This window comes from Salvelinus namaycush, chromosome 20, assembly GCF_016432855.1.
Source record: "Salvelinus namaycush isolate Seneca chromosome 20, SaNama_1.0, whole genome shotgun sequence".
NCBI classification, from domain to species: Eukaryota; Metazoa; Chordata; class Actinopteri; order Salmoniformes; family Salmonidae; genus Salvelinus; species Salvelinus namaycush.
In genome coordinates, this window is record NC_052326.1 from 57,054,953 (window position 1) to 57,070,678 (window position 15,726).

The window sequence follows — 15,726 nt, forward strand, 5'->3', positions numbered from 1 at the left end:
TTGAATGGGCCATCGGGTAACAACTGAATCAACAGACGGTAAGTAGACATGTTGAATGGGCCATCGGGTAACACCTGAATCAACAGAAGGTAAGTAGACATGTTGAATGGGCCATCGGGTAACAACTGAATCAACAGACGGTAAGTAGACATGTTGAATGGGCCATCGGGTAACAACTGAATCAACAGAAGGTAAGTAGACATGTTGAATGGGCCATCGGGTAACACCTGAATCAACAGAAGGTAAGTAGACATGTTGAATGGGCCATCGGGTAACACCTGAATCAACAGAAGGTAAGTAGACATGTTGAATGGGCCATCGGGTAACAACTGAATCAACAGAAGGTAAGTAGACATGTTGAATGGGCCATCGGGTAACACCTGAGTCAATAGAAGACAGGAGGTAAACTTTTGGCCACAGTCCCCCAGTCAGCAACAGATGATTATATTCCTTGGAAAACCAACCGTATTAAAACCAACCAACCAACCCAACCAGCCAACCGTATTAAAACCAACCCAACCGTATTAAAACCAACCAACCAACCGTACTAAAACCAACCATCCGTACTAAAACCAACCATCCGTACTAAATCCAACCAATCGTACTAAAACCAACCATCCGTACTAAAACCAACCATCCGTACTAAAACCAACCATCCGTACTAAAACCAACCATCCGTACTAAAACCAACCAACCGTACTAAAACCAACCATCCGTACTAAAACCAACCATCCGTACTAAAACCAACCATCCGTACTAAAACCATTATTAAAATCCTCTGTACTAAAACCAACCATCCGTACTAAAACCAACCATCCGTACTAAAACCAACCATCCGTACTAAAACCAACCATCCGTACTAAAACCAACCATCCGTACTAAAACCAACCATCCGTACTAAAACCAACCATCCGTACTAAAACCAACCATCCGTACTAGAACCAACCATCTGTACTAAAACCATCAGTATTAAAATCCTCCGTACTAAAACCAACCATCCGTACTAAAACCAACCATCCGTATTAAAATCCTCCGTACTAAAACCAACCATCCGTACTAAAACCAACCATCCGTACTAAAACCATTATTAAAATCCTCTGTACTAAAACCAACCATCCGTACTAAAACCAACCATCCGTACTAAAACCAACCATTCGTACTAAAACCAACCATCCGTACTAAAACCAACCATCCGTACTAAAACCAACTAGTCAACTGATAAAGAGGTCAGCAACATCCCAAGGACCCGTTGAAACACTTCACAACTTCTAGCCACTGTGGTTGGTTGATGAACAGATGAATAACATCCACATAGATAGTGAACTTGGTCACATGCAGACGTCTATGCATAAAGAGAACCAATCCAGGCTAGATGTCTCCTGGTTGGCTGACTGGTTGGCTGACAACGTCACGTGTAGCCATGAGGCAGAAGGCCGTGTGGTGTCTTGATTCTGAACGGTCAGATAGCTAGCAACAATGACAAGCTGCCTTGTGGGTAATCATAGGTGGCTCGTTTCAGCTCGTTATATCTTGATTTTTAGTATTTTATTAGCTACATGTAAAGCTGAAGCTACTCTTCCTGGGGTCCACACAAAACATTACCTAACATTAATAAAGAATTACAGCTGAAGGACATAACTACATAAAATGACAGTACAAAACATTAATAGATATGTACAGAACTACATAAATAAAATAAATATATATATATATATATAATACATAGCATTAGACATACAGAACTACATACTCAGCCAAAAAAAGAAACGTCCTTTTTTCAGGACACTGTCTTTCAAAGATAATTCATAAAAATCCAAATAACTTCACAGATCTTCATTGTAAAGGGTTTAAACACCGTTTCCCGTGCTTGTTCAATGAACCATAAACAATTAATGAACATGCACCTGTGGAACTGTAGTTAAGACACTAACAGCTTACAGACTGTAGGCAATTAAGGTCACAGTTATGAAAACTTAGGACACTAAAGAGGCCTTTCTACTGACTCTGAAAAACACCAAAAGAAAGATGCCCAGGGTCCCTCATCTGCGTGAACGTGCCTTAAGCATGCTGCAAGGAGGCATGAGGACTGCAGATGTGGCCAGGGCAATAAATTGCAATGTCCGTACTGTGAGACGCCTATACAGCGCAACAGGGAGACAGGACGGACAGCTGATCGTCCTCGCAGTGGCAGACCACGTGTAACACCTGCACAGGATGGTCGGATTCTCGTTTATCATCGAAGGAATTACACCGAGGCCTGTACTCTGGAGCGGGATCGATTTGGAGGTGGAGGGTCCGTCATGGTCTGGGGCGGTGTGTCTCAGCATCAACGGACTGAGCTTGTTGTCATTGCAGGCAATCTCAACGCTGTGCGTTACAGGGAAGACATCCTACTCCCTCATGTGGTACCCTTCCTGCAGGCTCATCCTGACATGACCCTCCAGCATGACAATGCCACCAGCCATACTGCCCGTTCTGCACGTGATTTCCTGCAAGACAGGAATGTCAGTGTTCTGCCATGGCCAGCGAAGAGCCCGGATCTCAATCCCATTCAGCACGTCTGGGATCTGTTGGATCGGAGGGTGAGGGCTAGGGCCATTCCCACCAGAAATGTCTGGGAACTTGCAGGTGCCTTGGTGGAAGAGTGGGGTAACATCTCACAGCAAGAACTGGCAAATCTGGTGCAATCCATGAGGAGGAGATGCACTGCAGTACTTAATGCAGCTGGTGGCCACACCAGATACTGACTGTTACTTTTGTTTTTGACCCCCCCCCCCCCCCCCCCCTTTGTTCTGAGACACATTATTCCATGTCTATGGAACTTGTTCAGTTTATGTCTAAGTTGTTGAATCTTGTTATGTTCATACAAATATTTACAAATGTTAAGTTTGCTGAAAATAAACACAGTTGACAGTGAGGACGTTTCTTTTTGTTGTTGAGTTTATATATTAATTAATTAATTGCCAATAGTTCAATTAATTAAAACAGTAGATCCACTGTAGATTATTTCACATTGATATCACAGTAGCAGGGGGTTTAGAACCCATCACACCTACTCCATACCAGCTCCCCTCTATAGTGCACTATTTAGGCTCTGGGTCAAAAAGATGCGCACTATTATTTTTCACTTACATATTCTGATGCCTTAGCAACCCAAGCAACATGTACTCCTAATAACAGCTACACTGCTGTCGTCCATTTTGTTACAGTTGCTTACTGTAACAATTGCATGTCCTGATCCTAATCTCTCAGAAGCAGTTCTGTAAAACACTAGTGAGAAAGAATCTCACAACATGAGGAACCACCCGCCCCGTGTCCTTGGTTTGACGTCAATATTACGGTTAATAATAATGTCATTCATAGATGCTACTGAATGCAAGGGCAACAGATACGACAATGGAAAAGCAACAAATCCTCCAGCTGTTATCAACCTAGCAACATTCAGCTCATAAGCACCAGCTGTCAGAGCAGCTCACAGATTACTGCACATCTATAATGGTGCTCCTTTGCACCCCTTTATTTCTATTTCTACTTTGCACATTCTTCCACTGCAAATCTACCATTCCAGTGTTTTACTTGCTATATTGTATTTACTTCGCCACCATGGCTTTTTTTTGCCTTCACCTCCCTTATCTAACCTCATTTGCTCACATTTAAATAGACTTATTTTTCTACTGTATTATTGACTGTATGTTTGTTTACTCCATGTGTAACTCTGTGTTGTTGTATGTGTCGAACTGCTTTGCTTTATCTTGACCAGGTCGCAATTGTAAATGAGAACTTGTTCTCAACTTGCCTACCTGGTTAAATAAAGGTGAAATAAAATAAAATAAATAAAAATAAATGAGCTATAGATGGAGTTTCCTCCCCACTGAGGCTTCAATTTAATCCTTCTACTTTAGCTTGGGTATCTACTAAACCCACTTCCATCTGTGAATAAAACAAATACATACATTCTGCAGTTTAATGTTTAAACCAACTCATCTGGTTATTATATCCAATAACAGTTTTTATTCAAAGTCAGATGTTTTAGGAAGACAGTCATGTGCACGTTCCCACTGGTGGCCATTTTGAAAGCTGCAAAAAAAAAAAAAACGTGTTGAGGCGACCCTCAGATACACATTTTCCTGATATATTTTGTACGTTCTCAGATCATTTTACATAAAGTGTTATCACTTAAGAAAGTACTAGTGTTTAACAGAACTGCTTCTGAGATCAGGACGTGCAATTGTTACTGTAACAAAATGGATGACTGCATATACACCTATATGCAGATGATAGCATATTTCAATGGGCATTAATTACTATTTCTTGCATTTACATTACATTTAAGTCATTTAGCAGACGCTCTTATCCAGAGCGACTTACAAATTGGTGCATTCACCTTATGATATCCAGTGGAACAGCCACTTTACAATAGTGCATCTAAATCTTTTAAGGGGGGGGGGGGGGGGGGGGGGGGGTTAGAAGGATTACTTTATCCTATCCTAGGTATTCCTTAAAGAGGTGGGGTTTCAGGTGTCTCCGGAAGGTGGTGATTGACTCCGCTGTCCTGGCGTCGTGAGGGAGTTTGTTCCACCATTGGGGTGCCAGAGCAGCGAACAGTTTTGACTGGGCTGAGCGGGAACTGTACTTCCTCAGAGGTAGGGAGGCGAGCAGGCCAGAGGTGGATGAACGCAGTGCCCTTGTTTGGGTGTAGGGCCTGATCAGAGCCTGAAGGTACGGAGGTGCCGTTCCCCTCACAGCTCCGTAGACAAGCACCATGGTCTTGTAGCGGATGCGAGCTTCAACTGGAAGCCAGTGAACCACTTGCCAATTGAAAATGTGTTTCTCATTTCTTGCAATCGTGCCAGCATGTCAGTGTCACACAGTAGAAACTACAACAAGATAAAAATGTTCAGGCATTCATAGCTCACGTCTATTTTTGGTCTATTTTACTGTTAAATTAACCTTGCATATACACAGATTACATTTTTGTAAATGTGATATTTATGTTAGGTGGGTTTAAAGGGTATATAAAAGTGGCATATAAAAAAACACTCCCTTTACACAGAATGTAAATGGCAATAAAGAAATATTGTTCAATATGATCAATAATAACTGCATTGCCTATCGTCAATATTTATACCCCAAACCATCGGTTTTGAAATATTTTGATTAGACTGATTTTTTTTAACCATAAATCACTGTTGTTCATATATATATATATATAACTAGGTAAGTCAGTTAAGAACAAATTATTATTTACAATGACGACCTAGGAACAGTGGGTTAACTGCCTTGTTCAGGGGCATTATGACAGATTTTTCCTTGTCAGCTCGGGGATTCGATCTAGCAACCTTTCGGTTACTGGCCCAACGCTCAAACCACTAGGCTCCCTGCCACCCCATTAAGCCCAGTGTGCTCCCACTGAGCCCAGTGGAAAAATAACCTATCCCTCAACATCGACAAAACAAAGGAGCTGATCGTGGACTTCAGGAGACAGCAGAGGGAGAATGCCCCCATACACATCAACGGGGCCGCAGCGGAGAGGGTGAAAAGCGTCAAGTTCCTACGCATACACATCACTGACAATCTGAAATGGTTCACCAACAGACAGTGTGGTGAACTTGAGGCGGGCCCCTGAGACTCTAAAACTTTAACAGATGCACCATTGAGAGCATCCTGTCAGGCTGCAATCACCGCCTGGTATGGCAACTGCACCGTCAGCAACCGCTGGGCTCTCCAGAGGGTGGCCCAATGTGAAACCGGGGGCACACCGCCTGCCCTCCAGGACATCTACAGCACCCGGTGTCACAGGAAGGACAACAACCACCCGAGCCACTGCCTGTTCACCCCGCTACCATCCAGAAGGCGAGTTCAGTACAGCTGCGTCAAAGCTGGGACCGAGAGACTGGAAAAACAGCTTCTATCTCAAGGCCATCAGACTGTTAAATAGTCACCACTAGCCGGCCTCCACCTAGTACCCCGTCCTGAACTTTAGTCACTGTCATTAGCCGGCTACCACCCGGTTACTCAACCCTGCACCTTAGAGGCTGCTGCCCTATGTACATAGTCATTGAACATGGGTCACTTTAATAATGTTTACATACTGTTTTAATAATTTCACATGTATATACTGTACTTTAGTCAATGCCATCCCATTTAACTATTGCTGTACATACTATTTTATCCTACAGCCTAAATACACACACACACAACGGACTCAGACGTGGCTCGACCTAATAGTTCTATATTCCGTTATTTTACATTCCTGTGTATTGTTAGATATTCACTGCACTGTTGGAAGCTAGGAACACAAGCATTCCACAAACATATGCTAAATGTGTATGAGACCAATAACATTTGATTTGTGTCGATAGTTGCGAGAGAAAAAAATCGAATTAATCCATTTTGAAAATCAGGCTTTAACAACAAATGTGGAATAAGTGAAGTGGTATGAATACTTTAAGGTACTGTATTATTGTGAATTCGTTCAGGCGTTGAGGACGATGTAGAGACCTTAACTTGCCTTGTTGAGTATGAATGTCTGTCAGTTGATCAAATAGACAGTTAACACACTTCATATTTTTAAAACAGACAATTCTCTCCTCTACTCTGAGCAGGAAAAGATCAACGTGTTGCTGCTCGTTTCTGGGCCAGCTAAATTATTTCTTAATAATATACATGAGGTGTTATGACCAGTCTAACTATATTATGTAAATGAGGTGTTGACCAGTCTTACTATGTGATGTAAATGAGGTGTTGACCAGTCTTACTATGTGATGTAAATGAGGTGTTGACCAGTCTTACTATGTGATGTAAATGAGGTGTTGACCAGTCTTACTATGTGATGTAAATGAGGTGTTGACCAGTCTTACTATGTGATGTAAATGAGGTGTTATGACCAGTCTTACTATGTGATGTAAATGAGGTGTTGACCAGTCTTACTATGTGATGTAAATGAGGTGTTATGACCAGTCTTACTATGTGATGTAAATGAGGTGTTGACCAGTCTTACTATGTGATGTAAATGAGGTGTTGACCAGTCTTACTATGTGATGTAAATGAGGTGTTATGACCAGTCTAACTATGTGATGTAACTGACGAGGTCTTATGACCAGTCTTACTATGTGATGTAAATGGTGTTGACCAGTCTTACTATGTGATGTAAATGAGGTGTTGACCAGTCTTACTATGTGATGTAAATGAGGTGTTATGACCAGTCGTACTATGTGATGTAAATGAGGTGTTATGACCAGTCTAACTATATTATGTAAATGAGGTGTTGACCAGTCTTACTATGTGATGTAAATGAGGTGTTATGACCAGTCTAACTATATTATGTAAATGGGGTGTTGACCAGTCTTACTATGTGATGTAAATGAGGTGTTATGACCAGTCTTACTATGTGATGTAAATGAGGTGTTATGACCAGTCTAACTATATTATGTAAATGAGGTGTTGACCAGTCTTACTATGTGATGTAAATGAGGTGTTGACCAGTCTTACTATGTGATGTAAATGAGGTGTTGACCAGTCTTACTATGTGATGTAAATGAGGTGTTGACCAGTCTTACTATGTGATGTAAATGAGGTGTTGACCAGTCTTACTATGTGATGTAAATGAGGTGTTGACCAGTCTTACTATGTGATGTAAATGAGGTGTTGACCAGTCTTACTATGTGATGTAAATGAGGTGTTGACCAGTCTTACTATGTGATGTAAATGAGGTGTTATGACCAGTCTAACTATATTATGTAAATGAGGTGTTGACCAGTCTTACTATGTGATGTAAATGAGGTGTTATGACCAGTCGTACTATGTGATGTAAATGAGGTGTTGACCAGTCTTACTATGTGATGTAAATGAGGTGTTGACCAGTCTTACTATGTGATGTAAATGAGGTGTTATGACCAGTCTAACTATATTATGTAAATGAGGTGTTGACCAGTCTTACTATGTGATGTAAATGAGGTGTTATGACCAGTCGTACTATGTGATGTAAATGAGGTGTTGACCAGTCTTACTATGTGATGTAAATGAGGTGTTATGACCAGTCGTACTATGTGATGTAAATGAGGTGTTGACCAGTCTTACTATGTGATGTAAATGAGGTGTTGACCAGTCTTACTATGTGATGTAAATGAGGTGTTATGACCAGTCTTACTATGTGATGTAAATGAGGTGTTATGACCAGTCTAACTATATTATGTAAATGAGGTGTTGACCAGTCTTACTATGTGATGTAAATGAGGTGTTATGACCAGTCTTACTATGTGATGTAAATGAGGTGTTATGACCAGTCTTACTATGTGATGTAAATGAGGTGTTATGACCAGTCTTACTATGTGATGTAAATGAAGTGTTATGACCAGTCTAACTATATTATGTAAATGAGGTGTTGACCAGTCTTACTATGTGATGTAAATGAGGTGTTGACCAGTCTTACTATGTCATGTAAATGAGGTGTTGACCAGTCTTACTATGTGATGTAAATGAGGTGTTGACCAGTCTTACTATGTGATGTAAATGAGGTGTTGACCAGTCTTACTATGTGATGTAAATGAGGTGTTGACCAGTCTTACTATGTGATGTAAATGAGGTGTTGACTAGTTTTACTATATTATGTAAATGAGGTGTTGACTAGTTTTACTACAGTGCCTTCGGAAAGTATATTTACTGATCTATAAAAAATTTAAACGTAAATATCACATTTACATAAGTATTCAGACCCTTTACTCAGTACTTTGTTGAAGCACCTTTGGCAGTGATTACAGCCTCAAGTCTTCTTGGGTATGACGGTACAAGCTTGGCACACCTGTATTTGGGAAGTTTCTCCCATTTTTTTCTGCAGATCCTCTCAACCTCTGTCTGGTTGGATGGGGAGCGTCACTGCACAGCTATTTTCAGGTCTCTCCAGAGATGTTTGTCCGGGCTCTGGCTGGGCCACTCAAGGATATTCAGAGACTTGTCCCGAAGCCACTCCTGCATTGTCTTGGCTGTGTGCTTAGGGTCGTTGTCCTGTTGGAAGGCGAACCTTCGCCCCAGGCTGAGCACGTTTCCATCAAGGATCTCTGTACTTTGCTCCGTTCATCTTTGCCTCGATCCGGACTAGTCTCCCAGTCCCTGCCACTGAAAAACATCCCCACAGCATGATGCTGCCACCACCATGCTTCACCGTAGGGATGGTGCCAGGTTTCCTCCAGACGTGACTCTTGGCATTCAGGCCAAAGAGTTTAATCTTGGTTTCATCAGACCAGAGAATCCTTTTTCTCATGTTCTGAGACTCTTCAGGGGTTCCGAGTGGCGCAGCGGTCTAAGGCACTGAATCTCAGTGCTAGAGGCATAACTACAAAGCCTGGTTCGATCCCGGGCTGTATCACATCCGGCCGTGATAGGGCGCCGCACAATTGGCCCATCGTCATCCGGGTTAGGGGAGGGTTTGGCCGGGATAGGTGGTCGTAAAATAAGAATTTCTTCTTAACTGACATGCCTAGTTAAATACATTTTATAAAGGTGCCTTTTGGCAAACCCCAAGTGGGCTGTCATGTGCCTTTTACTGAGGAGTGGCTTCCGTCTGGCCACTACGAAGTGATTGGTGGATTGATGCCGAGATGTTTGTCCTTCTGGAAGAACTTTAGAGCTCTGTCAGTGTGACCATCGGGTTCTTGGTCACCTCCTTGACAAAAGCCCTTCTCCCCAGATTTCCTAGACCTGGCCACACTACGCAGTCTCTTAGTGGTTCAAACTTCAACTATTTCAGAATGATGGAGGCCACTGTGTTCTTGGGGTTCTTCATTGCTGCAGACATTATTTGGTACCCGTCGCCAGATCTGTGCCTCGACACAATCCTGTATCGGAGCTCATACGGACAATTCCTTTGACCTCATGGCTTGGTTTTTGCTCTGACATGCACTGTCAACTGTGGGACCTTATATAGACAGGTGTGTGTCTTTCCAAATCATGTCCAATCAATTGAATTCAACACAGGTGGACTCCAATCAAGTTGTAGAAACATCTCAAGGATGATCAATGGAAACAGGATGCACCTGAGCTCAATTTCAATACTTATGTAAATAAGGTATGTCTTTTTTAAATAGATTTCTAAAATAATTCTAAAAACCTGTTTTTGCTTTGTCATTATGGGGTATTGTGGTGTCTTTATGGGGTATTGTGTGTAGATTGGTGAGATGTTTTTATTTAATCCACTTTAGAATAAAGCTGTAATGTAACAAGAGAGCCAGGGAGAAAAGGCTTACTCATTACAAAACAAGTTTAAAGGACTCCCCCCCTCCCCAGACATGTGCCATGGAAGGAACACATGGTTAGGAGAGGACAGCTCAGCCCAAAGCCAACCAGTCAGATTTTTGGACTGCTCACACACTTGGACAGACTCAGTTCTTTGTGTGCACTGTAAACCAAAGTACTTTGAACTAAAAATATAGAATTTTAAATCTTGTTAATAAAATTAAACCTGATTCTATGGCGTCTCAGTAATTTAGATTGAACTACACCACCAGTAGAAGAAAGCCTGTGGCTCACAGCTCTTCTCTACATTATTAGTCTGTGGCTCGCAGCTCTTCTCTACATTATTAGTCTGTGGCTCGCAGCTCTTCTCTACGTTATTAGTCTGTGGCTCACAGCTCTTCTCTACATTATTAGTCTGTGGCTCGCAGCTCTTCTCTACGTTATTAGTCTGTGGCTCGCAGCTCTTCTCTACATTATTAGTCTGTGGCTCACAGCTCTTCTCTACATTATTAGTCTGTGGCTCGCAGCTCTTCTCTACATTATTAGTCTGTGGCTCGCAGCTCTTCTCTACGTTATTAGTCTGTGGCTCGCAGCTCTTCTCTACGTTATTAGTCTGTGGCTCGCAGCTCTTCTCTACATTATCAGTCAGTGGCTCGCAGCTCTTCTCTACGTTATTAGTCTGTGGCTCACAGCTCTTCTCTACATTATTAGTCTGTGGCTCGCAGCTCTTCTCTACATTATTAGTCTGTGGCTCGCAGCTCTTCTCTACGTTATTAGTCTGTGGCTCGCAGCTCTTCTCTACGTTATTAGTCTGTGGCTCGCAGCTCTTCTCTACGTTATTAGTCTGTGGCTCGCAGCTCTTCTCTACGTTATTAGTCTGTGGCTCGCAGCTCTTCTCTACGTTATTAGTCTGTGGCTCGCAGCTCTTCTCTACGTTATTAGTCTGTGGCTCGCAGCTCTTCTCTACATTATTAGTCTGTGGCTCGCAGCTCTTCTCTACGTTATTAGTCTGTGGCTCGCAGCTCTTCTCTACGTTATTAGTCTGTGGCTCGCAGCTCTTCTCTACATTATTAGTCTGTGGCTCGCAGCTCTTCTCTACGTTATTAGTCTGTGGCTCGCAGCTCTTCTCTACGTTATTAGTCTGTGGCTCGCAGCTCTTCTCTACATTATTAGTCTGTGGCTCGCAGCTCTTCTCTACGTTATTAGTCTGTGGCTCGCAGCTCTTCTCTACATTATCAGTCAGTGGCTCGCAGCTCTTCTCTACATTATCAGTCAGTGGCTCGCAGCTCATTTTTACGTTATTAGTCTGTGGCTCGCAGCTCTTCTCTACGTTATTAGTCTGTGGCTCGCAGCTCTTCTCTACATTATCAGTCAGTGGCTCGCAGCTCTTCTCTACATTATCAGTCAGTGGTTCGCAACGCTTCTGTACATTATCAGTCAGTGGCTCACAGATCTTCTCTACATTATCAGTCAGTGGCTCGCAGCTCTTCTGTACATTATCAGTCAGTGGCTCACCGCTCTTCTCTACATTATCAGTCGGTGGCTCGCAGCTCTTCTCTACATTATCAGTCTGTGGCTCGCAGCTCTTCTGTACGTTATCAGTCAGTGGCTCGCAGCTCTTCTCTACATTATCAGTCAGTGGCTCGCAGCTCTTCTGTACGTTATCAGTCGGTGGCTCGCAGCTCTTCTGTACATTATCAGTCAGTGGCTCGCAGCTCTTCTCTACATTATCAGTCAGTGGCTCGCAGCTCTTCTCTACATTATCAGTCAGTGGCTCGCAGCTCTTCTCTACGTTATCAGTCAGTGGCTCGCAGCTCTTCTCTACATTATCAGTCAGTGGCTCGCAGCTCTTCTCTACATTATCAGTCAGTGGCTCGCAGCTCTTCGGTAAGTTGTCAGCACCTGATGTTTAAATAGAATGCATTCAAACACCTTGTATTGCGAAGAAATGCCAACAGAGCTTTTTCAGCAGACAAAAATACATATTTTTTCTGGCTTCTGAAAGTAAAACGCAATACAACCTTGTCTGCTTATGACCAGACATGTAAACAACAACAAGTGTCAAAGTTTCAGTGTAGATACAAATATTACTGAGGAATAGAAATATGTTGGGAACAATAGTAAAACAGCGTCTGACTCCTGAGATGTCTGAACAACAGAACAAGTTGTTGATTTCACTGTGGTCCCAGTAGTTCGAACCATTTCCTCTACTAGAAGTCATGCACGGTCTCATGGTCCCAGTAGTTCGGAACCATGTCCTCTTCTTGAAGTCATGCACGGTCTCATGGTCCCAGTCATTCTAACCATGTCCTCTACTAGAAGTCATGCACGGTCTCATGGTCCCAGTAGTTCGGAACCATGTCCTCTTCTTGAAGTCATGCACGGTCTCAGGGTCCCAGTAGTTCGGAACCATGTCCTCTACTAGAAGTCATGCACGGTCTCAGGGTCCCCAGTCGTTCTAACCATTTCCTCTACTAGAAGTCATGCACGGTCTCAGGGTCCCCAGTAGTTCGAACCATTTCCTCTACTAGAAGTCATGCACGGTCTCAGGGTCCCCAGTCGTTCGGAACCATGTCCTCTACTAGAAGTCATGCACGGTCTCATGGTCCCAGTAGTTCGGAACCATGTCCTCTTCTTGAAGTCATGCACGGTCTCAGGGTCCCAGTAGTTCGGAACCATGTCCTCTACTAGAAGTCATGCACGGTCTCAGGGTCCCCAGTCGTTCTAACCATTTCCTCTACTAGAAGTCATGCACGGTCTCAGGGTCCCCAGTAGTTCGAACCATTTCCTCTACTAGAAGTCATGCACGGTCTCAGGGTCCCCAGTCGTTCGGAACCATGTCCTCTACTAGAAGTCATGCACGGTCTCATGGTCCCAGTAGTTCGGAACCATGTCCTCTACTAGAAGTCATGCACGGTCTCAGGGTCCCCAGTCGTTCGGAACCATGTCCTCTACTAGAAGTCATGCACGGTCTCAGGGTCCCAGTAGTTCGGAACCATGTCCTCTACTAGAAGTCATGCACGGTCTCAGGGTCCCCAGTCGTTCTAACCATTTCCTCTACTAGAAGTCATGCACGGTCTCAGGGTCCCCAGTCGTTCGAACCATTTCCTCTACTAGAAGTCATGCACGGTCTCAGGGTCCCCAGTCGTTCGGAACCATGTCCTCTACTAGAAGTCATGCACGGTCTCATGCTCCCAGTCATTCTAACCATGTCCTCTACTTGAAGTCATGCACGGTCTCAGGGTCCCAGTAGTTCGAACCATGTCCTCTTCTTGAAGTCATGCACGGTCTCAGGGTCCCCAGTCGTTCGGAACCATGTCCTCTACTAGAAGTCATGCACGATCTCATGGTCCCAGTCATTCGAACCATGTCCTCTTCTTGAAGTCATGCACGGTCTCATGGTCCCAGTCATTCGAACCATGTCCTCTACTTGAAGTCAAGCACGGTCTCATGGTCCCAGTCATTCGAACCATGTCCTCTACTAGAAGTCATGCACGGTCTCATGGTCCCAGTCATTCTAACCATGTCCTCTACTTGAAGTCATGCACGGTCTCATGGTCCCAGTCATTCTAACCATGTCCTCTACTTGAAGTCATGCACGGTCTCAGGGTCCCAGTAGTTCAAACCATGTCCTCTTCTTGAAGTCATGCACGGTCTCAGGGTCCCCAGTCGTTCGGAACCATGTCCTCTACTAGAAGTCATGCACGATCTCATGGTCCCAGTCATTCGAACCATGTCCTCTTCTTGAAGTCATGCACGGTCTCATGGTCCCAGTCATTCTAACCATGTCCTCTACTAGAAGTCATGCACGGTCTCATGGTCCCAGTCATTCGAACCATGTCCTCTTCTTGAAGTCATGCACGGTCTCATGGTCCCAGTCATTCGAACCATGTCCTCTTCTTGAAGTCATGCACGGTCTCATGGTCCCAGTCATTCGAACCATGTCCTCTACTAGAAGTCATGCACGGTCTCATGGTCCCAGTCATTCGAACCATGTCCTCTTCTTGAAGTCATGCACGGTCTCATGGTCCCAGTCATTCTAACCATGTCCTCTACTTGAAGTCATGCACGGTCTCATGGTCCCAGTCATTCTAACCATGTCCTCTACTTGTAGTCAAGCACGGTCTCATGCTCCCAGTCATTCTAACCATGTCCTCTACTAGAAGTCATGCACGGTCTCAGGGTCCCCAGTCGTTCGGAACCATGTCCTCTTCTTGAAGTCATGCACGGTCTCATGGTCCCAGTCATTCTAACCATGTCCTCTACTTGAAGTCATGCACGGTCTCATGGTCCCAGTCATTCTAACCATGTCCTCTACTAGAAGTCATGCACGGTCTCAGGGTCCCAGTAGTTCGAACCATGTCCTCTTCTTGAAGTCATGCACGGTCTCAGGGTCCCCAGTCGTTCGGAACCATGTCCTCTACTAGAAGTCATGCACGATCTCATGGTCCCAGTCATTCGAACCATGTCCTCTTCTTGAAGTCATGCACGGTCTCATGGTCCCAGTCATTCTAACCATGTCCTCTACTAGAAGTCATGCACGGTCACATGGTCCCAGTCATTCGAACCATGTCCTCTTCTTGAAGTCATGCACGGTCTCATGGTCCCAGTCATTCGAACCATGTCCTCTACTAGAAGTCATGCACGGTCTCATGGTCCCAGTCATTCGAACCATTTCCTCTACTAGAAGTCATGCACGGTCTCATGGTCCCAGTCATTCTAACCATGTCCTCTACTAGAAGTCATGCACGGTCTCATGGTCCCAGTCATTCTAACCATGTCCTCTTCTTGAAGTCAAGCACGGTCTCAGGGTCCCAGTCATTCTAACCATGTCCTCTACTTGAAGTCATGCACGGTCTCATGGTCCCAGTCATTCTAACCATGTCCTCTACTTGTAGTCATGCACAATCTCATGCAGATGTTGATAGATTTCCTCTGGTGTTTTGGCGAGAGTTCATCCATGAAATCAGCTATAGGTGCCAGGGCCCTGTGGAGAGGAGGAGAAGAGGGGGAGACATTAGGAGTGTCTGGGGAACAAGTGTACATGGTGAGGAGTAGAGGGGGGGGGGGGATTAGGAGTGTCTGGGGAACAGTGTACATGGCGAGGAGAGTAGGGGGGACAACATAAGAGAGGAAAGGGGATCAGAGTAGAGGAGAGGGAAATTATTTGTATTTATTTACCTCAGGGATAAGCTGGTGGCTCCGGTGCGTGACGTTCTTCAGATTTTGAGATCTGTCTTCAAATAATTTGCACTGTCTTTGCCAGTGATGTGTCAAGGGCTGAGTCTGCAGCTCTTTCCTCCCTTCTCACAGTCCTGCTACTACTACTGCTCCGTGGCATCGCTGAGGAGCTCACAGCCCTGCTGATACTACTTCTGCTGCTCTGTGGCATCGCTGAGGAGCTCACAGCCCTGTTTCTACTGCTGCTGCTCTGTGGCGTGGGTGAGGAGCAAGCCAGTGGACTAGGTCTTGGAGGTGGGCCCAGGATAGAACTTA

The 15,726-nt window shown here is 44.2% G+C and overlaps 2 protein-coding genes across 9 annotated transcripts in view; both read right to left on the reverse strand.

Moving 5' to 3' along the window:
- slmapa (sarcolemma associated protein a) overlaps positions 1 to 15,726 on the reverse strand; it is a 156,199-nt gene that overhangs the window by 79,558 nt on the left and 60,915 nt on the right. The gene's annotated exons all lie outside the window — the stretch shown is intronic.
- On the reverse strand, positions 9,995 to 15,719 carry LOC120065521. The gene is made up of 2 exons (XM_039016594.1): positions 15,412 to 15,719; positions 9,995 to 15,217 (listed from the first exon to the last, which is right to left on the reverse strand). Exon 2 carries the CDS (start codon positions 11,519 to 11,521, stop codon positions 10,481 to 10,483), a length of 1,041 nt encoding a protein of 346 aa, XP_038872522.1. The 5' UTR covers positions 11,522 to 15,217; positions 15,412 to 15,719; the 3' UTR covers positions 9,995 to 10,480.